General features: G+C 54.0%; 1 protein-coding gene and 1 long non-coding RNA gene across 6 annotated transcripts; one reads left to right on the forward strand and one right to left on the reverse strand.

Moving 5' to 3' along the window:
- The first annotated feature begins 291 nt into the window (after window positions 1-291).
- On the forward strand, window positions 292-8,146 carry LOC123931212. Its single transcript, XR_006816234.1, has 3 exons — window positions 292-344; window positions 6,062-6,192; window positions 8,025-8,146. It is a non-coding gene; the product is annotated as an uncharacterized LOC123931212 (long non-coding RNA).
- On the reverse strand, window positions 1,607-24,178 carry NUMBL (NUMB like endocytic adaptor protein). 5 transcript variants are annotated; one of them, XM_045988093.1, is made up of 10 exons: window positions 23,547-24,178; window positions 19,490-19,574; window positions 17,764-17,903; window positions 16,683-16,757; window positions 16,510-16,584; window positions 15,406-15,546; window positions 8,010-8,199; window positions 6,109-6,411; window positions 4,104-4,226; window positions 1,607-3,060 (listed from the first exon to the last, which is right to left on the reverse strand). In XM_045988093.1, the coding sequence occupies exons 1-10, from the start codon at window positions 23,658-23,660 to the stop codon at window positions 2,426-2,428; spliced, it is 1,881 nt and encodes a 626-aa protein (XP_045844049.1). In that variant the 5' UTR covers window positions 23,661-24,178; the 3' UTR covers window positions 1,607-2,425. The 5 variants fall into 5 exon arrangements, with proteins under 5 accessions (XP_045844049.1, XP_045844050.1, XP_045844048.1 ...); XM_045988094.1 differs by having other exon boundaries at window positions 6,109-6,414; window positions 17,764-17,900; window positions 23,547-24,177; XM_045988092.1 differs by having other exon boundaries at window positions 6,109-6,414; window positions 23,547-24,175.
- Window positions 24,179-24,200: the final 22 nt, after the last annotated feature.

A 24,200-nucleotide genomic window follows, 5' to 3' on the forward strand; every position in this document is an offset into this window, starting at 1 on the left:
GACCCTTCTGTGCTTGAACGTCAGTAGGTGCGGCCGCCTGGGGAGCTCAGTTGGTTAAGCGTCTATCTTTGGCTCGGGTCATGATCCTGGAGTCCTGGGATGGAGGCTGCCCATGCGGGGAGTCTGCTTCTCCCCCTGACCCTCTCCCCTCTCATGATCTGTCTCTCAAATAGAGTATATCTTTAAAAAAAAAAAAAAAAAAGGCCCCAGTAGGTGCAAAGAGTTGACCCCGACCGTGCTTTTGGCCCGTTCACTTCCTGCCCCCTTCTGTCCTCTTGTTTGTCGTGTGGCTTGTCTTCTATCCTGCTCTGTGCGCTGGGTAAGAAGCCATGTTTAATCACATGGTGAGTTGTCATTGAGCTTGGAATCCTGAACCTGCTTTACAGTTGTGATTTAACTTTGCTTCGTGATTGAACAGAGGCGATGTCGTGGAAAGCCCCAACTGGTGTGTGCACCTTCGTAGTGTCCTCGTGACAGGGGGCCAGGCCTGGGAGGCGGGGGCAGGGTGCTCAGGGAGGAGCGGGAGGCGTGGGGGGATGGGAGGAGTCAGGGAGCATTTACTGAAGGAGCAAACGGCTGAACCAGGGCCTGAAGAATGTTGTTCATGACTGTGCCGCCAATTTTGTTTTTATCCACTCATGCGTGTCTATATGTGCTTGAACACTTTTTTGGCCTTACGGTCGGTCCTGTGGGTTTCTCCTTCCCAGCTCCGGGTCCGGCTTGCCGAGGACAGGGCCACAAGGGGGCGCTGCTCTCCCACGGTCTTGCTGATCCCCGCAGCCTTGCGGGAGCCGAAGGTGGGGGGGGGGGGGTGCTGTTTTGTCAGTGGGGGACGTTTCCGCAGAGACCCGGGCCGTGGCGGTGGGGCACCCCTCAGCTGCGGCGCCCTGTGGAGCTTTCCAAAGAGCAGGGGGGTGCTAAGCAGTAGCCCCTCCGTGGGACGTTCCAAAGACCCCTTGCGGCCCCCCGGTGCCTGGAGAGAAGGCATCGCGAGGGGCGGAACCCTCCAAAAAGCACGGGAAGGGGCTCACGTGGTCTGTTCCCCGAGGGGGCGGGGCGCGGGGAGCCGCTGTGAGGGTGGGCAGGGCTTCCCAGACAGAACTGGAAAAGGGGCGCAGAACCAGCCTGCAGCTGGGTGGTCCCTGCAAAGTGACCTTGGTGGCAGTGGGGTGGGGCTGCCCCACGTGGGGTAGGTGGGAGGAGGTTCCCAGATAGGGCGGGGGTGTTAGGTCTGAGAGCTCAAGCTTGGGGGGAAGTGAGTGGGTTACCCCCAGATCTGTGATCTCTGTGGAGCAAATTGACCAGTTTTCCAGCTCAAAGATCTCCTGTTCCAAAGCTGGTTATTGAAAATGTCCATACTGAACTAAGAAATACAAAAATGACATTTCAATACTGAACTGATTAGAAGCAGATTATAATATTTTGAATTCTTTGGTTCAGACTCTGTTAAGAATTAGAAATTGGGGTGATTAATTTGGGGACCCCTTTAGTACCCAGCCTCTCAAATGCTGGGCCAGCTTTCCCTCCTACCACGTTATGACTCAGAGGTTATGGTCCCTCTCGTTTTAGGACAGGACTCGGGAGGAAAGGCTCTGCCACTGCACCATCCCCGCCCTGACACACCCCCGCCGTCCCGAGGGGCGTCATTATAGTCTTCCTTTATTGGCTGTCCTTGTATAATACAAATCTGTAAGTTTAGATACAAAAAAATCTGGAAATAAAAGATAGAAAAGTACCCGCCAGGCGCCCCCCCTCCTCGTCCCGGACCCCTCCCCAGCGGGCACTGACGTGAGGTAACTGAGCATCTCCTTCCCCTTCCCCCTACCCCGCCTCCTGGGCCCCCAACTTGGCCCCCACCCCCATGAGACCTTGGCCCAGGGAAGATGTGGGCCCCCCAAGTGGGGGAGAGGGGTGATCGGGGTGAGCACAGCATTGGCAGTGAACGCAGCAGGTGGGCAGAGGGAAGCCCTTTGCTTGTGCTGTGTATGGGAGGGGATGACCAGACTTGGGGTGGGCCCTGGTGGGCCCAGAAGAGCCCCGAGGCGGGCATCCCTTTTCCATCCCACCCGACACTGGAAGGTGGAAGGTCAACAACAGAAACTGGGAGATGTCGCTTGAACTGAGAGCACTCAGTGGGACTATGGCCATCCCACTGTGTTTGGGGGTGGGAGTGGGGGAGGGCATTGCCAGCCTAAGGCTGGCAGTGAAATGGGTCCCTTAGCCAGGCCAGGTCCATCCCTGAATTCCATCCTGTCGCAATCTGGGCGTACAATGTCAGTTCTGTAGTGGTTGTGGGGGGTGATCAAGGGGCTGGAGGGGGTATTGGGGGGCACAGCCCCAGGGTGCGGGACTAGGGAGAGAGGTTGGGCCTCCATGCCCAGGTGTGGGGCGCTCCGAGATGCTGGGGCGGGCAGGGCGGCTCGAGCTACAGTTCAATCTCGAAGGTCTTCTGCAGGTCGCCAGAGAAGGGGTTGGAAGGTTTTTCAACAGCAGGTTTGCCTTCTAATGCTGCCCACTGGGCCTCAAAGGGGTCCAACTCAGGGGCCGGGGCAGGGGCCGGCTCTGGGGGCCATGGTGCCCCATTGGGGCGTGGGCGGGCCTGGCCCCCAGGGGCAGTGGCCATGGCTGGGGGTGGGAAGGCTCCAGCCTTCCCGAGCAGGGTGGCGGGCTGGGGCTGGAGCTGGGCGGCGGAGCAGAAGGCGTTGGCCACCATCTGTGAGGGGGTGATGCCCACCACGGGCACCCGGGGCACGGGCGGGTAGCCCAGACCCGGGTAGGCGGGCACAAAAGGGGGCTGCATGTGTGGGGGTGGCAGGAACACGGCCACCTGGGCGGGCGCTGCATCGAAAGGCCCCACGGGGGCAGGGAAGGGCTGCAGAGCAGGGGCCACGGGGGGCACGGAGGCCGCTTGCTGTTGCTGCTGTTGCTGCTGCTGCTGCTGCGCCTTGGCCACTTGAGACACCTCCTCCAGCCACCTCTCGGCCTCCGAAGGGGTCCGCTTGTGCCCAGGCTGGAAGGCAGTTGCGGGGGGCACGGAGGACTCACCCCAGGCAGAAGTCCCTAGAGAGAGGAGAGGCAACAGTTGAGAGAACCCTAGGCTGGGGGCTGGGCCCTGCCACTCACTAGCTGTGTTGACTTTGGGGCAAACGGCTTAACCATCCTGGACCACGGGATGGTTCCAAGTGCTCAGAAAATACAGTTCTGAGGGTCTCAGGTCCTGAGATGGAAAAGTACAGGCGAGACTGACCGTCACCAGCCCAGCTTCCCTTCTGATGGGTCAGGGCCAAACCTGTTCCTATTTTTTTTTTTTTTTAAAGATTTTATTTATTTATTTGACAGACAAAGATCACAAGTAGGCAGAGAGGCAGGCAGAGAGAGAGGGGGAAGCAGGCTCCCTGCTGAGCAGAGAGCCCGATGCGGGGCTCAATCCCAGGACCCTGGGATCATGACCTGAGCCGAAGGCAGAGGCTTTAACCCGCTGAGCCACCCAGGTGCCCCTGTTCCTAAATATTTTTGATAGCACCCTTAGATCTGATTATTTTGACAATGTATCATTTTGGGAAGCTAAAATTCTAAGATGGTGTGGTCTTTCTTGAGGGGTCTCATATGTTCCCAACATAGCAAGGTTCACTGGTTTTAAGGTTGTGCTTTTGAAGATTCTGAGTTCTAAATTTATACTGCGCTTCCAACGGCTTCTGTGCTTCTAGGATAAGCTCATGGCTCTAAGGTGATTCCAAGGTTTCGTGGCTTCGAATCTGGAGGTTCTAATATCCTGTGATCCTAAAGCTGTGCGTTTCTCAATTTTATGGATCTGAGACAGGAAGGTTTAAAACGGATCCCGTGGTTCTAAGTTGAACCTGTGGTTCTAGGATGAACCCATGGCACTGAGATCACCCTGGGATTAAGATGATCCAAGGCTCAAAACGGATTCCCTGGAGCTGGGATGGTCCTCTAGCCCTTAGATGACCCACAGTTCTAAGCTCGTGGGATTCCCAGGTTCCCGGCGTCTGGGAGGTAACCCTGGACGGAGCAGGGGCCTGCAGGCAGGGCAGTGCGGGGTGGGAGCTGCAGGGTAGCTGCTACAGGAGACAGGCTGGGCTTACCTGCTGCGGATGGTGGCGGCCCAGGTGCTGGGGCTCCAGTGCTGGCGAAGGACGAGCTGATCTGTGTACACAGAGCATTGATGCTATCACTGTCACTGGCCCCGGGAGGCTCCAACTCGGGCACTGGGAAGTCAGGGAAGGGTGGAGGTCAGCCAAGGGGCCCAGGCCCTCAGGTGGCCCCCTCTGACGACCTCTGCGGTCATGGGGTGTGGGTCATGGGTCCACTCTGTGGTGACCAAATGGATCCAGGCGTGCGGCGTCTTGTGATTCCCAAGCATGAGCCAATGCAGTCACCCACATGTGACCCACCAGTGTGTTCACAAGTGCGTGTGAATCTGAGCTGTGACCTCCAAGTCTGTGTGATCCTGGGCGTGTGGCTTGTGAGTGTGTGTACGTCCGCATGGGTTAGCTGGGTACGTGCCCAGGGGCATGTTAATGGAAACACCGGCTTCTGTGACTTCCCAGCATGGGTGACTTGTGTGTGTGGCCCACGACTCCTATGGAGCTAAAAGTTCGGGGTGGGGGGTAGGTCACACCCAAGCAAGTGTGCCGCTGCCTCCGGGCACACGAAGATTCCAAATCAAGGGAGCCAAGGAGTGTGTGTGCCAGCCCCGGGTTGTGTGATGGCCGCGGTACGATATGGGACAGGAAGTGCGTGTGCATCACTCAGCCAGCACTGGTGTCTACCCAGCAGTCACGTTTGGGAGCAGCCCAGCCTTCCGGACACAGAGCCACACCTCCCGTGCCAATCCCGAAGGACATAAGAGATGTGTCTCTGATTTGGCATACAGAAACAGGACCGTGGGCCAGACCACGTGACTTACAGACAGCTGGGAGGAAAGGCAGCCCGCTTGCCTGTGTCCCTCAGACAGAACACAGTACTGGGCCACTTCTCTTTTAGATCATGACCTATGCCACCTCTCTCCAGCCCATGGCAGACATGAGTAATCAAACACAATGCTTCTCCTCCCCTCCCTCCCTCCCACTGGACTCTTTGCTCACCTTCCCACCTCACCTGGCCAGACCATGGCTAGAAGAAAGTACTGGTCCTTGCAATTCCATCTCCCCTCCGAGAAAAACAGAACAGCCACACTCTCTCCTATCAGCACCCAGGGCAGACATTACTAATCAATGAGGATGTGTTGCTTCTTTCCTCAGCACTGTCCCTGGAAGACGTGGCTGGTCAGCGACAATGGATGCTGCCTCTGCCTCATCCTTTGCCTGCCAGCGACACTGCAAACCCGTCACTATGCTCCTTGACCCCTGACCTATGTGGTCTTCACCTACTGTCTCCACTAGCCAAATTCTGGGAGCCTCTCCTTGAGCTAACATAACTTCTGCTGCTCTCTTTTCTCCCTCATCCATGGCAACCTTCACTAATTAATCATATGGTACACCTCACTCCTTTTTCTTTCTCATGGCAGACCCTGTCAGGAGACCATGCCATATACCATCATTCTATTCTCCCTATCCCAGGCAGACATTCTTTTTTTTTTTTTTTCCTGAGGCAGACATTAATCTTAATCTATCACAATCCTCCTTCCTCTGAGCCCGTATCCTTCACCCAGCCAGATTTCATGGCTCCACTGGCCAAACAAATGCTTGGGAGTTTCAGCCTCCTCCTGAGCAAGCAGTGGCATCTAGGCAGCTTCTCTCCTCTTCCAGGCCCCTGGCACACTTTGCTCATTTATTGTGATACAAGCCACCTCTCCCCTTTCCCTAACCACAGCAGACATTACTAATTGATCGTGGCTTGTGCCACCCTTCTGCTTTTTCTTGCCAATAGAAGACATTGCTCATCGATCATGATTTATACTACCTCTCTCTCTCCCCTGCCTTGTTGGCGGCAGACACTGCTAATCGATCATGATGTGTTCTACCTCTCTTTCCTTTCCCATGGCAGATAGTGCTAACCGATCAAGGCTTATACCCCTTCTTTCGTCTCTGGTGCTTACTAGGGATAGTACTGATCCCGATGTTCCCTCCCGCTGAGCCCCGGGCTCACCTGTGCCCTTCACCTGGAAGTCTGTGCGGCGCTGCAGTGTGGATGGCAGCTCGTTCAGCCGTAGGCTCAGCTGCCGTTTGAAAGGTGAGTTCTTCTGGCTGAGTGCCGGGAACCCGCGGAAGGAGCCCTGGCGAACCAGCTGTTCCAGCGGGGCGTGGCGTCGGGGGATGGCGGCTGCACTGGTGCCTGCAGCCACTGGGGTGCCCGCCTCACCCTTCTCACCGGGAGATGTGGTGGCCGGTGTCGGGGACACGTGCCCAGGCTGCGCAGGGCCAGGAGCTGCAGTCGGGGCAGCTGCTGCCTCTGCTGGAGACACGGGGAGACAGGCGGTCAGATACCACGCCTAGGCATTTGCTCCTCTCCCAGCAAGCCCCCTTCATCATCTTCCAGTGCTGCTGCCTTCACCCACTCTGTCCCCAGGACAGGCTGGTCAGAGCCCTGAAATGTCTCTCACTGCCACCACACCAGTACCGCCTGCCCCAGGGGGCCCTCGGGGATTCCTCCTCCAACCTGACCTTTTGGGTCTCTCTAGTTTTCTTTCCCCAATCTGGCTTGCTTCACTGCTTCTGCTGTTTTCCCTTCTGAGACCTTCGATTTCCCTTTCTGATCAATTTTTTTAGATTGATTTATTTATGAGAGAGCGAGTGAGCATGAGCAGGGGGTGAGGGGCAGAGGGAGAGGCAGCTTCCCACAGTAAGTTCTTTGTAAATTCTAAGCAGTATTTTCCAAAAATTTAAAAACTAGAATCCACAGTAAAAAAAAAAAAAAAAAAAAAAAATACTGTGACTTAGAACACAGTACATTTATATTTTAAAAAACCTGTCTTAGGGGTACCTGAATGGTTCAGTCGGTTAAGTACCTGACTCTTGATTTTGGCTCAGGTCATGATCTCTGTGTTGTGAGATCAAGCCCAGTGGAGTCGGCTTGGGGTTCTTCTTTTTTTCTTTTAAGGTTTTATTTGAGAGACGGGCGCCTGGGTGGCTCAGTAGATTAAACATCTGCTTTCACCTCAGGTCATGATCTCAGGGTCCTGGGATCAAGCCCCTTATTGGGCTCCCTGCTCAGCGGGGAGTCTGCTTCTCCCTCTGCCTCTGCTTCTCCCCCAACCCCCGCTTGTGCTCTCTGTCTCTCAAATAAATAAAAATCTTTAAAAAAAGATTTTATTTGGGAGAGAGAGAGAGAGAGAGAGAGCGCGCCCAGGCAAGCACGAGTGGGGTGAGAGGCAGAGGGAGAGGGATAAGCAGATTCCCTAATGAGCAGGGATCCGGATGTGGGGCTCAATCCCAAATGAGCCACCCAGGCGCCCCTCCTTGGGATTCTGCCTGTTCCTCAGTATACCCCCACTTACGCTTTCTCTCTAAATAAATAAATAAATAAGCCGCATTGTTTTAGAATTTACAAAGTACTTGCCACTTACCTGTAATGTTAGAGACCACTGATATTTTTGTTGATGGCAACCCAGAGTAAGCAAAACCTTTTGCATGGTAACCTGTCCCCCCACCACATGCACGCAAATACATAGCCTGGACTAAAAGTATCATTAAACTACACTTCCCCTTACTACATTCAGCTAATCTGATATTTTCTGTACTTTTCTATTTCAGTTCTTTTCAGTGCCAGCCAGCCACAATCCACCAGTCTGACTTCACAACCCAGTAACTGGCCTTGAGCCACAATTTGAAATGCTTCCGAACCTCCCTACGTTAGCAGATAACCCAGTTTTGCTGGGATCTGTGCCCAGCTAAATATTGCCCAAGCAAGTGGGCTCTATAAACTATAACCAAACCTTGTGGCTAGTGCCCTGCTCTGTAAATTGCCGAGTCCCTGGGCCTCTGTCGCTTCCCCACCCCCCCCCCCGCCCCGCCCAGAATGGATCCGCAGGCCCCGCCCGCAGCACCCACCTTTCTTTTTTTCAGGTGCCTCTCGCTCAGTGGGCCGCCCGCCACCCGACAGGCGGAAGGAGCCCTCGCGGGCGAAGCTGGTGCGGCTGGCATCGAAGGCGGCCGTGACCCCACATTCCTTCTCCCGCCGCTGTTTCCGCTCCAGGCAGGCGGCGAAGGCACAGCCCACGGCGTGGCTCAGCCTCTCCCCCTGTGGGAAGAGCGGTCAGGCCGGGCTTGGAGAGGCGGCATTGTGCTGGCTGGAGGCAGAAGCCCGGGTGCCACCAGCTCAGTGTCAGGTGATCCTGGAACAGTCCCCTGCACCCGTGCCCGCCCAGAGCCTCAGAGGGCATCTGCACCTGGAGGGAAACAGGACAGCTCGGGGAGGAAAAAAAGCCAGAAACAAGAGTGCAGTGCCGTATGGCTCCCTTGATATAAAGTTCAAGAACCAGTAAAACTAATCTGTGGTGAAAAAAGCTGGAAGCCTGGCTGTTCTTAGGGGGCAGGGGTGAGAACTCACTGGGAAGGGGCAGGAGGCGTTGGCTCGGGTAGAGGAATGTTCTAGGTCTTGATGGCGGCTTGGGTTGCATGAGTACCTGCAGTTGTTAACACCCCTGGGTCTGTGCACAGCAAGCATTTGACTTCAAAAGAAAAGGAGCTGAAAATGAATGTGTTCTACTGAGGGGCAGGCAAGCTGAAGTGTCCGGGGGAAGTATTCTGATGTCTGCAACTTTGAAATGCATCAAAAATGGGACAAATGAGCAACAGAGTGAGTACAGACACATCTAACAGCAGGATCTGGGTGGTGGGTGTTCAGGTGACTGGTTATACAAGTCTTTTGGCTTCCCTGCGTGCTTGAAAGCATTTTGTCATAAAATGCTGGGGGTGAACACAACAGCCCTGTTGAGTGCCTACTTGGGAGGCTGCAAGGCCACAATGATGCTGGCTTCCTGCTTTCCAGCTGTGTTTCTCGAGAAATCCACATCACCTCTTAGTGCCCAAGCCTCCTGGTCTATAAAATGGAGATCCTAACAGCACTCTCTAAACCAGACTGTTGCAAGATTTATCTATGAACTAATGTGCAAGGCATACAGCAGAGGGAGCCAGCCCAAGAGCCAGGCACAGGGAAACACCACACAGGTGTCTCAGTGTATCTGTCCATGCGGAACCCTCCCGATCATGCCAGGAGATGGCTTTGCTTACGAACCCATTTTAAAGACAAAGAAACTGAGCCTTAGTCAACACGCCCATTACAATAAGTGAGTGACAGAGTTAGCATGAGAATGAGATCGATCTGACCTGTTTCCTAACCAAGATGCTCAGCTACCTGTAAAACTTGGGGACAGGGGCGCCTGGGTGGCTCAGTGGGTTAAAGCCTCTGCCTTCGGCTCAGGTCATGATCCCAGGGTCCTGGGATCGAGCCCCGCATCGGGCTCTCTGCTCAGCAGGGAGCCTGCTTCCTCCTCTCTCTCTCTGCCTGCCTCTCCACCTACTTGTAATTTCTGTCTTTCAAAAAAAAAAAAAAAAAATCTAAACTTGGGGACAAAAATCGTCCACAAAGTAACAGTACAGGAAAAGGGTTATACGCCATGATCCAGTGAACTTATCTCAGGAATGCAAGGTTGGTTCAACTTGCGAAAATCACTCAGTGTAACACACCACATTAACAGAAGGATGGAAAAAAGCCACACGATCATCCCCATGAATGCTGAGAAAGTATTTGACAAAATCCAGCCCCCTTTCATGATTAAAAAAAAAAAAAATCAACAAACTTCGAATAGAAGGGAACTTCCTCAACCTGATAAAAAGTCACAGCTAACATCATACTCAATGCTGAAAGATTGAAAGCTTTTCCCTAAGAACAGGAACAAGACAAGGATGCCTATTTTCATCACTCTATTCAACACTGTGCCGGAAGTTCTAGAGTAATTGGACAAGAAGAAGAAAGAGATCCAAATTGGGAAGGGGAAAGTAACATTACCTCTATTTACAAACGTCATAACCTTATATATAGAAAATCGTAGAGAATCCACAGAAGAACTATTAGTGGTAATAAATGAATTTGGCAAAGTTGCAGGATACAAAATCAACACACAAAAATCAGTTATACTTACCTACCCTAACAGTGAACAATCCAAAAATGAAGTTACAACAATCCCGCTTACAATAGCATCTAAAATAAAATGGGATGCCTGGGTGGCTCAGTCGGTTAAGCATCCCACTCTTGATTTCGGCTCAGATCATGATCTCAGGGCCGTGACATGGAGCCCCGTGTTAGGCTCTGTGCTGGGTGTGTAGCCTGCTTATGATTCTCTCTCTCTCTCCCCCTCTCTCCCTCTGTCCCTCCTGTTCCCCCCCGCATTCATGTTCATGGTCTCTCTCAAAAAAACAAACAAACAAAAACCAAATAAAATAATGGTTATGAATAAATTTAACCAAGGAAGTCAAAGACATGTATGCTGAAAACTACCACACACTGTAAAGAAGGCCTAAATAAATGGAAATGCATCTCATGCTCATGGATTGCGATATTTAATACTGTTAATGACAGCAATATTTCCAAAATGGTCTATAGATTCAATGCAATCCCCACGAAAATCCCAATAGATTCTTGCAGAAATAGAAAAGCTGACCCTAAAATTCACATGGAATTGCAAAGGACCCAGAAGAACCAAAGTAATTTTGAAAAAGAACAACATAAAAGAACTCACACTTTCTGATTTAAATAGTACTCCAAAGCTACCGCAATCAGAATAATGTGATACTGCCATAAGGATAACATATAGATCGATGAAATAGAATTGAGAGCCTGATATTGACCCACACCTCTATGGTCAACTGATTTTCAGTAAGGGTACCAAGACTTCAATGGGGAAAGAACAGTCCTGTTAACAAATGGTGCTAGGACAATAGCCACATGGAAAAAATAAAGTTGGACCCCTACTTCACACCATTTACAAAAATTAACTCAAAATGGATTAAAGTTCTAAATGTAAGAGCTAAAACTATAAAACTCTTAGAATAAAACATGGAGTAAATCTTCATGACCTTAGATTTGGCAATGAATTCTTAGATGTGACACCAAATGCATGATGGACAAAAGAAAAAAATAGATAAACTGAACTTCATCAAAATTAAAAACATCTGTACCTCAAAGGACACTACCAAGGAAGTGAAAAGACAACTGACAGAATGGGGGGAAATTTCTGCAAATCATACAACTGATAAAGCGTCTACTATCCAGAATATATAAAAAGTTCTTAACAATTCAACAATAAAAAGAGAACCCAATTTTTTAAAAATGGATAAAGGATTTAAATAGACATTTCTCCAAAGATATACAAATGGCCAATAAACATATAAAAAGAGTCTCAACCTCTTTAGTCAGTAGGGAAATACAAATCAAAACCACAGTCAGGTACCACTTCACATCTACTAGGATAGCTATAATTAAAAAAAAAAAAGGAGGGGCGCCTGGGTGGCTCAGTGGATTAAAGCCTCTGCCTTCGGCTCAGGTCATGATCTCAGGGTCCTGGGATCGAGCCCCGCATCGGGCTCTCCGCTTGGTGGGGAACCTGCTTCCCCCCCCGCCACCTGCTTCTCTGCCTACTTGTGATCTCTCTCTCTCTGTGTCAAATAAATAAATAAAATCTTTAAAAAAAAAAAAAGTATTAAGTGCTTTAGCCAGGATGTGGAGAGATTGAAACCCTTGTACTTTGCTAGTGGGAATATAAAATGGTGCAGCCTCTGTGGGAAATGGCTTGGCAATTCCTCAAAAATTTAAACGCAGATTTACTATATGATTTAGCAATACAGCTTCTAGGTATGGGCCCCAAAGCATTAGAAACAGGTATTCAAACAAATACTTGCACACCAATGTCCATAAGAGCATTATTCACAATATCCAAAAAGTAGAAACCACCCAAATGTCCATCAAAGGAAGAAAAGATAAACATGTAATATATCCATACAGTGGAGTATTACTCAGCTATAAAACAATGCAGACACGCGCTACAAGGATGAACCTTGAAAACATGATACTAAGTGAAAGAAGCCAGCCGTAAAAGACCGCATACTGTACGGTTCAATTTGTATGAGCTGTCTAGGAAAGATAACTCCACAGAGACAGAAAGCCGACTAGCCATCAGGGAGGAGGGTGTGTGGTACAGGGAATGATGGCTTAATGGGTCTGAGCTCCCTTTTAGGAGCAATGAGGATATTGGCAACTAGAGAGAGGTGATGAACGAACAACGTTAAGAGCCTACTAAATGCCACTGCAGTGTGGGCTTTCATATGATCAATTTCATGTGAATTGCACCTCGAAAAGTCAAGTTATGCTTGGGGAATCCTGGGAGTTCTACCACTTAATGCTTCAAACCCGAGGCTCAGAAGTGGAAGGGAAAGCAGAGAAGGTCACGCTCTCTACACAGAAGAGATGGCCTTGCTCTTTTCTTGCTTTGATTCTCACCCCCAAGTACTTTTCAAGATTTTGAGAGACAGAGGGCGAGCACACAAGGAGGGGGACGGGCAAAGGGAGAGGGAGAAGCAGACTCCCCACGGAGTGAGGAGCCTCATGCGGGACTCGATCCCAGCACGTTGGGATCATGACCTGAGCTGAAGGCAGAAGCTGAACTGACTGAGCCACCCAAGCGCCACCCCCCACCCAAGTACTTTTCAAATCATAGCAACTGTTCCTAGTGACTGAACCCGTGTTATGCAACTCTGTTCAGAACTTTCTGGGTGTGATCCTAACAAATGCTTCCCCAACACACCTGGGAGCAGCCACTGCTAACACCCCCATTTCATGGAAGAGGAGACTGAGTCCCCAAGAGGAAAGTCACCCGGACCTCATGTCCCACAGCTATGTCCTCACGACACTGAACCCACACTAACCATGGGGCCGTGTTTTCCATAAATAGCCACAACAAATTTCTGGCACCCGCCCGCTCCTCCAGAACTTTGTCACTCCCCTATCAGAAGTGGAGTCTGTGTTCTCTCCCCTTAGCCTGGGAAGACCTCTGCGACCGCCTGGACAGACACAGTCCCACAGAAGCAAGGCTGTGTGGTTTCCAAGACCAAGGCCAAGCAGGTGTGAGCTCTGTCTTTCTCACTACTCACACTGGAGCCCAGCACCACCACGGAAGAAGTCCAGCTCTCCTGACACCCCTTGTGAAGAGGTCCTGAGATCCGTGAAGAGTGGGGCTATCCCGCCAGGCTCCTGGGGTCACACTTCCAAATACCATTGTGCTGTAACAGCACAGGAGACCCTGGAGCCAGCCCCACCCAGCTGGGCCTCGTCCAAATTCCTGACCTACGAAACCCCTGAGAGATGGTAAATGACGGTCATTTTAAGTCACTAAACGTTGGGGCAATTTGTTCCGCAGCAACAGACAGCTGATACAACTTAGCCTGCTCTGCTCAGGAAATCTGCAGTCGCTCAGGGCCCTGGGTTTCTGATATCTCCGCACTAGCCCCTGGCAGGCACTCACCCATCCTGACTAATCCATCCTGATACTCTCACGCTAGTTTTCCAACCCCTGTTTGACGTCTGAGATTGTGTGTATGACTGAGGAGGTTGGGGGTGCTGAGCAGTTTTGGGAGTCCAGCGTCCTTGGGGTGGGGATTTCTTTTTTTTTTTTAAGATTTTTATTTATTTATTTGAGAGAGAGACAGTGAGAGAGAGCATGAGAGGGGAGAAGGTCAGAGGACCTTCGGGAGAAGGTCTGGGACCAAGACCTGACCCGAAGGCAGTTGCTTAACCAACTGAGCCACCCAGGCACCCGGGGCAGGGATTTCTGAAATATGAAGGAATCCCGTGAAAATCTTAGAGGGGTGTGTGTTATTTTACTTGCCCAGTATCTGCTCCCCTTGCTTTTGATAACAGCACTCCAAGTTCCCTTTGGGGAGCTCCTGGTCCATATTGGATAAGTCAGTCTGTGTCCTCCACCCTCCCCTGACCAAGGGAAGGTCTTACCCAAGACAGGCCAATCCCATGCCCTCTTGTTAGAATTTTAATACCAGGGGTGCCTGGGTGACTCAGTGCATTAAGCCTCTGCCTTGGGCTCAGGTCATGGTCTCAGAGTCCTGGGATCAAGCCCTGCATCGAGCTCTCTGCTCAGCAGGGAGCCTGCTTCCCCCACTGTCTCTCTGCCTACTTGTGATCTCTGTGTGTGTGTGTGTGTGTGTGTGTGTGTGTGTGTGTGTGTGTGTGTGTGAAATAAATAAATAAATAAATAAAATCTTTTTTTTAAAAAAAAAAAAGAAAAGAATTTTAACCCAGGACACTGAGAGGCTGGATTCGTTTCTGCAGCAGTGCAGTGGATGCAACTGTCCCCTCTGTGGTGCCCCCAGGTTGCTCAACTCCCTGACTATCCTGATGCTTAATGCTCTGATTGCCCTTTGATTTTTTGTGAGATTTCCCCCCATTATAATATTTTGGAGTTAAATCAGCCAGATTGGTTTCTGCAGCCAGCCACCAAAATACACTGGCTAATGCAGGGAGCTGAGACCATGCCTTCCTACCAGGTTGGGTGCGGTCTGAGGTCAGGGTTCAAGGGATAGGGCAGAATAAAGAGGATATTTTCCATTATCTTTTGTGGGAGGGATGTCCGCATGACTATATGCTGACCAATGGGATGTAATTGTTATGTAGCTCCCCAAAAGGAGAGGGTTTGCCCCTCTGCATGCCTCCCTCCTTTAGGTAGCTGGAATGAAGATGCAAGGGCTGGATCATGTGCACCCATTTTGGGTCATGGAGTGGAGGCCACACTCCAGTGCCACGACAAGATCAAGGAGCTGCAGCTCTTGATGGGAAGAGAAAAGCCACACCAATCCTGCACTGCCTACCTCTGGATATCTTTTGCACAAGCCAGGAACAAATTTCTATCTCCCTGAACTGACTGGCAGCTGGGGATTTTCCATCACAGCTTCAGAATCCTAACTATGAGAGTGTTTCTGAGAAGCCAGACCATTTGTGGCTTCCATAAGATTCTGAGGGGACCCTGATGTCCCAAATATATGAAGAACTGCAGACACACTGAATCGAGGTTGAAAAGAGTGTATACCCTGGGGGTACCATGGAGGAGGGCCCGAGGGACCAGCTGGGGTTTTTATGTAAGCAAGAGTTTACAGAGCCATGCCCTGGACGCCTGTGCATGTTACTTACATGCATGCGACCCTCATAAAAAAGAAAAATGCACAACTATGGACAATGAGGATGATAATTAATGTGTCCCTGAGTGCTTCTGATGTGCCAGGCACCGTTCCAGATACTTTGTATTAACCGCTCCAGCCTCCCTGTACTCCTCTAAGTTAGGAGCTACGAAGGACACAGGGAATGGAGAAGAGAGGTGAGTGTCTGGCCTGAGCCCGCCGGAGAGCAGCCAGCCAGCTTCCTCCCAGCTCCCGTGATACTCACAGAGTCCTTGAGCGCCAGGAAACAGTGGCAGATCCAGCGGCGGGTGGTCCCATCCCGGCAGATGTAGGAGAAAGCCTTGTCCAGGTTGCGGTCAGGGGCACAAAAGGAGACCTTTTCGATGGTCTGGTCTACCAGCAGGTCCTGGAAGGTGGCCAGGGAAACCAGGAGAGGAACTTGAACGGTCTTTCCTGTATTCATTCAGTGCTCCCTTATTGTCTGTTCTGTCTTGTCCTGAATGGGCGGGGACCCCGCACTGATTGAAACAGAGGTGGGCCCTGCTCCCACAGGGCTCCCCAGTTAGCGAGGCACTCAAGGCCCGTCACCAGAGAAAGACACAGGCGAGGGGTTAGGGCCAGGATTGAGGGGGACACAGGGACCCATGGGAGCCACAAGGAGGAGCCCAATTCCACTTGATCAGGAGACAGTGAAAGCTTCCTGGGAGAGGTATTAACTAGGCAAAAAGGCAGGGAACAGTCTTTTGGGACAAGGGAACTGCCTCTGCAAAGATGTCAATCCTGCTTAGTCGTTAACCTAACCCTTGTCATGTGCTGCTGCCTACTTGGGCAGTCTCTGGGCAGGGAAGTCAACGGTGAGCAAACAGATGCTCCGATCCAGGCCGCCTGAAGCTCCCCTCTGGCCGGGAACAATGACAATAAACTCAGAACAGCTAACATCCACTGATCTGCACACGTGTGCTGCCCCAGGCACCGTTTTACACAGCGTGCACCTACCCTCTCATTTAAGGGCAGGGTCCGTGTTTATCCACATTTCACAGATGAGGCAACTGAGGCTCAGAGGGGTTAAATCTCATACTCGGGGTCACCCAGCAGATGCGTGGGGGAGCTGGGATCCGAGCTAAGGCTCTGCTCTACAGCCTGTGCTCACACCCACCCTCTGTGCCAGCTCATGATCACTGTAGGACTCAGCCCTGAATTAGGACTATGAGGTGTGCCAAGATGTTGCAGGAGCACATGGTCTAGGAAGGCCCAGGAGAGAGGGACATCCTGGAGGTGGGTGGGAAGGCGTCCTAAGTTCTGATTCAAGCCGGTGGGGGGGGGGCAAGGGGCCCACCGGTGCCCCCTTCTGCCCCCACAGGCCTCCTACCTTGGTCTTGTCATCCACCACTCGGAGTCCGTCGGCTGACACCCAAAGGACAGACTTCACGGACTTCCGGCCCATCTGGGGTGGGGGAGGAGGACAAAGGGCCTGGTCAGGGCTGCCTCCTGGGGTCTGAGCGGGAGGGGGGGGGGGCCCTTCCCGGCTCCAGCCTCACTCACCGCCTTCAGCTTCTTCACGGCATCTTCACACACATGCATCCCCCGGGACTCCTCCACCTCCACGTGGCCCAGGTACTTGAGGGAGAGGAAACGGGAGGACAGGAAATCAGCACAGTCATCAGTACCTTCCCAGTGTGCCCTGAGCAGCTGCGACGTGTCCCGCAAGGTGCCTAGCCCATCATACATATTAATCCACTCTGCACCTCGGCCCCGTGAGGTGGCTACTCTGCTCCCAACGAGGATGCTGAAGCAGGCAGGTAGTACTGATTCCCATCTTGCCTCTATTCCTGGGCCTTAACACGTTACCCTCTTCCTTTTGGGCCCCAGTGTCTGCCAGGACTGGCCCAATGATGAACTGATGGGAGCCGGGATACACTCACCCCAGCTCCCTCACTCCGTGGCTAGGATGGCTCTATTTCCCATCATTTTCCCCAGCGGCATGAAGCCAGGGCTGAGTAGCAGGAGGGAGGCATTGGCCCCGCGTGTGCATGCCTCTTAGACGGCTTTCTCGCAGGGTTCGGGCCACGAGTACTCAGGACCCCGGGCCAGGGCCAGGTGGTGGCCCGGCCCACAGCTGCAGATTAGTGAAACACCCTTTACTGGCTGCCTACCCTTCCTCAGCCCTACAGCGTTTCCCAACCACCAGATGGACCCCTCACACTCCATGTCTGCTACTGGGAGAAGGGAAAAGAAAACGGAGCGTTTGTGATCATCGGCTGTGGTCACCCAGCCAGGAAGGGACTGAGTGGGATTTGAACCCTAATCCTGCGGTCTCCCTCACAGAGGTGCAGTATGTGTTGTGAAAAGTCATCCAGGGCCTTTTGGAAATTGTGAGCTCCCACAGAATAGGGTGACTAATAGGAAGAAGGTAACCCCCTCACTCCCCAGGTAATAACTTCCTGGTACAAGAGAATGTGTGTTGGGTTTTGATCCCGCCTTTGAAGGGCCCAGGCTGTGGGGTCCTGCTCTAGCAGGACGAGCCTTCAGCCATCCCTCTGTACAGGACGGGCCCTTAGTCCTCTCACCCAGCACCAGGGACCCAGAAGCTCACAGCGCCCCGCCCACGGCCCCGCCCACTCACCCGGACTGGGAAGCTGCACGTGCCCTTGCGCACAGCGTCCTCGTCCGCTTGCCACTGGTGGGGGCGCGACGCCTCGGGCACGTAGGCTGGTTTCCGCCGTCTCAGGCTCTGCCGTAACTTATTCATGGTGCCCGCCCCTTCTGGTGACACAGGACAGGGGCACGGGTCAAGGGCAGTGGCTGGAGGCATGGGCTCCAGGAGGATGGATAGAGTGCTCAGGGAACATGGGGTCAGATAACGTGGGATCTGGGTTACAGTAGGGGGCGTCACTGGGTCAGAGGGCATGGCATTCAGGGGACGAGCATCAGCAGCAGTCAAGGGACACTGGGAAGGCAGGGTAATGCCAGAGTAAGCAGTGGGGTTTCAGAAGAAAAACTTGGGGCCAAGGTACATGGAGGTGGGGATGGGGAGGGTCATGCATCCCAGCTTTTAGGTCTGGAGATTAGGGAGGTGACAGTCAAGAGGTATGAGGATCCAAACTAACAGGGAGTCAAAACACTGGAAGGCACAGGGCTTAGAAGGCATAAGGGCCACAGGTCATGAGGCCAGGGGTGTTAGGGGTAGGAAGCCAGGGGATGAGATGGTCAGAGAGCACAAGAGTTTGAGTTGCCCAGGTTTGATGTGGGGGGGACTCAGAACATCCAGGGATTGAGGTCCAGAACCCAAGCCAGAGGGTGTGGGGGCTGGGAGCTCATCTCTGTGCCCCTCAGATCCGCCTCTCTGTCAACTGTGTCTAGTCGAAGACAGGAGACCCTGGGGCGGTGTGCACCTGCTACCATCAGATGAAGGAGGGGGAGTGGAGATGGGACCGTCTTCATTGACTAAGACAGTCTGCACCCACTGAGAAGCCATCCTGACAGTCCCAGGAGCATGAGGGCCAACTAGGACAGACCACCAGCAGCAGATGGGGACTCTGTGTGTGTGTGTGTGTGTGTGCAAATGTGCAAATGGCGTATTCTCAGTGTCTAGATCTGAACACACAACCATTGTGAGTGTGTGTATTTCTGAAGAGTGTGTGTACAGAAGGCCACAGGTCTGAGAATGGGTTGTCTGTGAAAGTGTGGGTCTGGGAGTGCAGTCTGTGAGGGGGTCAGTGTCCAAGAGTGCGGTTGTTGTCCGTAAGTGAAAGTCCCAGAAGGTTGTTGCTGAAGGCTATCTAAGTGTGAGATGGTTGCGGAATGTGTGTCGGGAAGGCTGCCTGTGGGGATGTGTCTGAGCATGAAGCTGTTGGCTTGGAAAGGGTGTGTCCCTGACCGTTGTCTTGGAAGCTGTGTGTCCATGTGAGGGTGTGGCTACCGCCTTCGATGGCTGTCGCCTCTGACGGTGTGTGCCTGTGACTTATCAGAGAGTCCGTGTCTCTGGCCAAGAGTGCTGTCGGTGGTGAGGTTGTGTGTCTGTGGCTTTTGTCTGAGAGGATATGTGTGTGTGTCAGAGCGTGTGGCTGTTGCAGAGATTGTGGGCTCATGAGTGTTGTGCTGAGGCTATGTCTATGCAACCAAATGTCTGGGTAGATGTGAGATAGCACAAGGTTGTTGTCTGTGAGAGTGTATTCGTGTTATTTGCAAGGGTGGGCCTGATGGTCACTGAGTGTGCAGGGAAGACATTCAAGGGCGCCCACTCATGAGTGTGATGAAGCCCATGTGAGCACAGGGACAGTTCCTCCTATCGTGAGAGGCAGACCCAAGCACACACTCAGCCCTTGCCCTGGCCCCAGCTGGTCACTCACCTGGCTCCGTCCTGGAGGTTTCGGGGGGCCCCGGGGCCCCACAGGGGGCTGGGGGCAGATGCTGCTCAGGCCTCCTGGGTCCGCCCTGCCCAAGGAAGGGAGGAGAAGGTGAGAAACTGGCTTGGGTGGGGCTCAGTCCCCTACCTCACCCCCTCTTTGGACAACAGCCAACCCCCCCTCCATTTCAGGCTCCCTGATGAGAGCCCCAGTTGTCATAGCAACTGTTACTAAGGAGACCAGCCACCTGGTAGCAAGAGCCCAGGAACGAGTAGGTGTGTTTCCGGGGGCATGTGTTGGGGATGTCCTGGCCTCAGGAGTCCCTCAGTACCCAAGAGGATGGTGTGAGGAGGGAGTGGCCTTGACCTCTAGACACCTGTCCAGGCTGCACATAAACATACAGTCACATGCATGCACGCACACAACTCAGGTCTCCAGCTGTCCCCAGCACCTGGGCACAGTTCCACACGTGTGTCTGTGCAGACACCATGGCAGGGGCACACACTGGGTCCCACAGACACACAAAAGTGGCGGCAGCCACTATAACCAGCTGGTATCCTATCCATGTTCCCAGACACAGACGTCTGTCCACGTGAGTAGCAAGTCTCAGCCTGCCCAGGCACGGCCATAAACACCTGGTCACACCAGCTACTGGATATTTGGTCACTCCTTGTTCTCTCGGCCACGTACGGACAGCCGGGCCCGGGCACCCCCACCGGAGCAGCGCTCACTCCCAGTGAGATCACCTCAGGCCCCCGCCTGACACACTTGCGTCGCTGCCCCTGGAGTCACACCGGTCAGAGGTCGCCCATTAGCACAGACAGGGTCCCCATCACACACACCTGTCACATGCGGCTCCACTGCTGCGCGAGGACATGTGGTCATGTGGTCATGCAGACACACGGCCACACATTCGGTCCCACACTACCACGCCCAGCCACGGCCATGGGTGCCTCCTCGTGTCCAGGCACACAGCAGCCCAAGGATTCTTGGCCCCAACTGCAGTAGCCACACCAACATGTTGTTTGGGTCACGTGCTGTCACGGTCACACATACACCCAGTCACAGGGACAAACATGTGGTCACCGTATCAGCCACCCTTACACGGAGAGCCCTCCCCGACCAATCACACACAGAGACACGGATGGCCACGGCCTGTGCCTGGTCGAGGACCAGGCACGCACACTGAAGACAAGCTCAGAACCATCCAGAGACAACTGTCCCTCGGGACGGCCAGGCTCAGGTACAGCCAGACGGATGCTGGCTCAGAGTCCCAGCCACATGCATTTCAGAAATGGCTGTGTGTGCCAAGCCACACAGCATCGGTGTCCCAGTACCCAGCCACACACCCTGGCCATGCTACAGTCCCCCGGTGCCCCCACCACCCGGCAGCACCATGTCACCCCCTCACCAACACATGGCCTCTCTTCATGCAAGCACATGAAGAAGCCGCCTGTGGCCACATACAATCACAGCCATATGGACAGACACACAGCATCTCACACAGGGAGACATCGGCACGCAATTTCTGTGTCACACGTCATAAGCACACACACAGTGATGATGAGACAGAACTCAGAAATGCGTTGGCCCAGACATGGCGCTTATAACTGCGTCCACCCAAAAGACACGGTTCCTGACAGCCATGCATGCAGCCAGGAGAGTCACCCAGTCACCAAACCACTCAGATGGAAACACAGTCCAGCACGCACACATGGACAGGGACACTCACACCAGCCACACAGCTATAGACATGCGCACTGCCACAGGCCACGACATTTAATCACCCAGGGTCGCAGATGGGCAGGTCCTACACAAATCTAGAAGCCACCATCACCTCTATCCGCGCCCCCCCCCCCCACACACAGTTCCCTGGTGCCACCACACACAGACATAAGTAGAGCTTGAGTCACTCGTGATAAAATAACCCTCTATTAATAATCAGTCAGGGGTTCAGACCCCTACTCCAATCTGTCACCCAGACCACATGCAGACACAACTATAAATGCGCACACTTCGTATCGACAGAGCTAGATGGAGACCTTTCTACAACCCAAGTCACATACGTAGATGTGGCCATGGACACACAACCACTGTCCTACACGTCACAGGGCCATCACACAACCAAGCATGGGGTGTCTTCATATACGATGGCAGTTACACACCCAGAGTTGCAGGGACAGTTGTGTGTCACAGAGACGTATGTGTGACCCACATATACGATCAGTTGTAGACGCAACCACAAACAATCGCAAGTCACTGGGAGAGCAGCACATGGCCAAAGAGTCATAGACACAACTCCACGTACCACTGTCCCAACTCCACCCACGGCTAGTCGGCCATACATTCGCCCAACCCCAGACCCAACACACACACTGTCACAACCCAGTGATAGTTACCAAAGCACACGCCTAGGGTCACAAAAGATGTAACCACAGACCCAACCACACAGTTAAAACCATGCACACACACACTCGAACAGACTAAAAAGTACAGGGTTCAGCATAAGGAGCAGCTGTCACACACACATACACACACAGAGTCACACCAATGCCGGGGTCACAGACACCATCACACACATTACCAGACACAACCACAAGCACAAAACACAGACACACGCACAGGATTCCTCGGTCCCCAGCTCTAGCACACACGCGCGTGCACACCCACAGCCACAGTCACACAAACACCGGGTCACACTCTTAGCCACCTCCCTATCCCTTGCTTTCCCCCTTCCCCCCAGGTACCACACACAAAGCCGCTGTCACCCGCAGTCGCTGCAGACAGATAGGGCTGCGCTTGGTCCCTGGGGAGCCACCCCCACCCCCAGCCTGAATCTTGGAGCCTGGGGGGCTATACCCAGGAGAGGGAGGCAGCTGCATTGTCTGCGGGTGGGGCCGCTCCCAGACAGCTGGGCAGCCCCAGGGACCCTTGACCAAGCCTTTGGGGGTTGCCTGAAATTTCCCTATTTTATTCAGGCTGGGTGGGGGGTGGAGTCCGAGGAACAGGGAGCTTGTTTTGAGAAGGGGCTGTTCCTGGGACGCCGCCCAAGGATTGGGGGGAGATGCTGTGCTCAAGACGTCTCTGAGGCCTGGGTACAGACTGTGCCTGGAATCCGACCCCCCCAGGCCTTGTCTTGGTGGGGGAGCTGTGCCCAGGGACCCCCATCCTCGAGACCTTGCCTAGAGGGTTGTTGTGCTCAGAGACCACCTCAGGCAGGGAGGAGTAGGGATTGCGTCTGCTCTGGAATGGCCTCCTGGAGGCCTTGGCCTGCTGTGGGGGTTGTGTCCTGGACCCCATCCCTAAAGCCTTGTCCAGGGAGTTGTACCTAGAATCTGTCCCCCTGCCCTTGATTTTTTTTTTTTTTTTTGAGGGGCAGGTCTATGTCCAAGATCTCCATCTCCAGGGCCTTGGCAAGAGAGGGCCTGTGCCCCAGACCCCTGTCTCTCAAGCTTTGGCTTAGAGGGGGCCTGTTCCGGACCCCCACCCAGGCCCACTCTCCCCACCCTTGGCACCCTCTCTCCATCCGGGCGCCGCGGCCGCCTCCCACCCTTCGCCACATCAGCAGCGGCGCCGCCCCCCACCCGAGTCCCCCTCTCCCGCCCTTCTCACGCTGGCCGCCGCGCTGCGGGACATCCAGGGCCCGGGCGCCCCCGCCTCCCGCGGCCCCGGCTGGGCCCGGATCCCCGAGCGCTGCTGCTGCTGTGGCGGCGGCGGCAGCTCGGTCTGACGCGGGCCGGGGCCGGGGGCCGGGGGATGGTGCGGGATGCACGCGTGCGAGCCTGCTCCGCTCCCGGGAGGATTCCGTTCCGGGGGCGGGGGAGCGCCCCTCCTGCCTCGGCTCCCCGCCCCAGCCCCGCCCATTGGCCCGCCGCCTTCGGGATATGCAAGAAAGCCCCGCCCCGGCCCGGCGCCTAGCCGGCTCAAGTCCCACCCCCTGGCCTGCAGGCCACGCCTATACGCAGCTATGACCCCGCCTTCTCTGGTGCGGCCACCGCCCCGCCACGCCCATTGGCCAGTCCCGGGCTGAGCCAGCATGCGAGCCTCGTTGAGACCTTACCCTAGGCCTGTCCAGGCGTGGGCTCTCTTCCCCTCCGTGAACCTTGACCTCAGGTCCCCTTCTGTTCCACGTCCGTGAAAGAGTTGCTTCGGGAAGCTCTTTGCCGCCCCACATACCCAAATCTTCCAGCTAACCCCACGGTTCTCCCAGCCCAGCGGGGGCGGGCAGAAGCGGTGACGAGGCACTTTTTGCAAGGAAGGGGAGGGGGAACGAAGAGACCCTGGCGTCCTAGTGCGCGAGCGGTTCGGCTTCGGGGGTGGGGGTGCCGAGCTGGGACCAGGGCGTTGTTCTGGCCATCACTGCACCCCCGCTCCCACTCAGTCCTGTGGGTTTGGCAAAGCAGCTGGCAGGGGCATTACGGTCCATTAGCAAAGGCGACGTTGCCGGGAGCCGAGGCGAGGGAGCGCGGAGCCCGGGAGGTGTGTGGGGCGGGGGCAGGCCTTCTCAGCTGCCGCGGCCTTTTGAGCAGGTGGTCAGCACGTGTGGGAGGGGCTGGAGGAGGGGCGGGTGGGAGGGAAAGGGTAGAAGGAGGATCCCGGCAACAGATGGCCCAGGCTGGGCTGGGGCTTTCAGACCAGAGGATGGGAGGGGGCTGGCCATCTGCACCTGGAGGCAGGCTGAGAGCTCCTCCCCACCCCCACCCCCACCCCTACC

Source organism: Meles meles, chromosome 19, assembly GCF_922984935.1.
Source record: "Meles meles chromosome 19, mMelMel3.1 paternal haplotype, whole genome shotgun sequence".
NCBI lineage: Eukaryota > Metazoa > Chordata > Mammalia > Carnivora > Mustelidae > Meles > Meles meles.